The sequence below is a fragment of the Callithrix jacchus genome, chromosome 10 (assembly GCF_049354715.1).
Source record: "Callithrix jacchus isolate 240 chromosome 10, calJac240_pri, whole genome shotgun sequence".
NCBI lineage: Eukaryota > Metazoa > Chordata > Mammalia > Primates > Cebidae > Callithrix > Callithrix jacchus.
This window is the reverse complement of record NC_133511.1, coordinates 70378898-70380307: the sequence shown is the minus strand read 5'-3', so window position 1 is coordinate 70380307 and position 1410 is coordinate 70378898. Positions and strand designations below refer to the sequence as shown.

The 1410-nt window shown below is 38.4% G+C and overlaps 1 protein-coding gene across 1 annotated transcript; it reads left to right on the top strand.

The window, feature by feature from the left end:
- The first annotated feature begins 233 nt into the window (after window positions 1-233).
- LOC100896916 (olfactory receptor 51A4-like) lies at window positions 234-1170 on the top strand. The gene is given in 3 exon segments (XM_009007549.4): window positions 234-423; window positions 426-542; window positions 545-1170. Coding segments are annotated over 3 exon segments (933 nt in total).
- Window positions 1171-1410: the final 240 nt, after the last annotated feature.

The window sequence follows — 1410 nt, the reverse complement described above, 5'->3', positions numbered from 1 at the left end:
AAAAAACACGTCCAGAAATAATTTTCCCAATGTATTATATAGATAGTTTTGAGCCTAAAGCAATATTCTTCTTTCTTTCTTATAATAGACACATAAATACTTTGTTCCGTCAAAAGAATGCTGAAAGCAGTTACAAATTTTACACTGCTTTTCTTTCTACTAAATTTTCAGATATTCTTATTTTGCTAACACATACTCTTGTATGTTTCATTGCAGAGCCCTATGAATGTATCATGTCCATTATCAACACATCATACGTTGAAATCACTGCCTTCTTCGTTGGGATGCCAGGGCTAGAATATGCACACAGCTGGATCTCTATCCCCATCTGCAGCGTTTATCTTATTGCTATTCTAGGAAATTGCACCATTCTTTTTATCATCAGGACAGAGCCCTCTTTGCATGAGCCCATGTACTATTTTTTTGCATGTTGGCTACGTCAGACTTGGGTTTGTCTTTATCTTCTCTCCCCACTATGTTAAGGATATTCCTGTTCAATGCTCCACAAATTTCTTCCAATGCCTGCTTTGCCCAGGAGTTCTTCATCATGGGTTCTCAGTCCTGGAGTCCTCAGTCCTCCTGATCATGTCATTTGATAGATTCCTAGCCATCCACAACCCTCTGAGATACAGCTCAATTCTTACAACTGTCAGAGTTGCCCAAATAGGAATAGTATTCTCCTTTAAGAGCATGCTCCTGGTTCTTCCCTTCCCTTTCACTTTAAGAAGCTTGAAATATTGTAAGAAAAACCAATTATCTCATTCCCACTGTCTCCACCAGGATGTGATGAGGTTGGCCTGCTCTGACAACAAAATTGATGTCATCTATGGCTTTTTTGGAGCACTCTGTGTTATGGTAGACTTTATTCTCATTGCTGTGTCTTACATCCTGATCCTCAAGACTGTACTGGGAATTGCAACCAAAAAGGAGCAGTTTAAGGCTCTCAATACTTGTGTTTCACACATCTGTGCAGTGATCATCTTCTACCTGCCCATCATCAGCCTGGCTGTTGTCCATCGCTTTGCCCAGCATGTCTCTCCCCTCATTAATGTTCTTATGGCAAATGTTCTGTTACTTGTACCTCCACTGATGAACCCAATTGTTTATTGTGCAAAAACTAAACAGATTAGAGTGAGAGTTGTAGCAAAATTGTGTCAACAGCAGCTATAACTGGCATATTGGATAGAAAACAGGGAGACGTCTGGTAAGATATTTAAGGTAAATGTGAGAAAAAGTAATATTTGACACAAAGAATTATCAACAGATATATTTATTTATCATTGACTTATTTTATTCACTCTGGATACTGAGGATGGGAATCAAACTAGAAATAGGAAATGCATTGCCCGAGGTCCCCATTTCAGTTAACTAGAATAAAAATAAATGTCTTAATAGCAGCTCTGATACAAG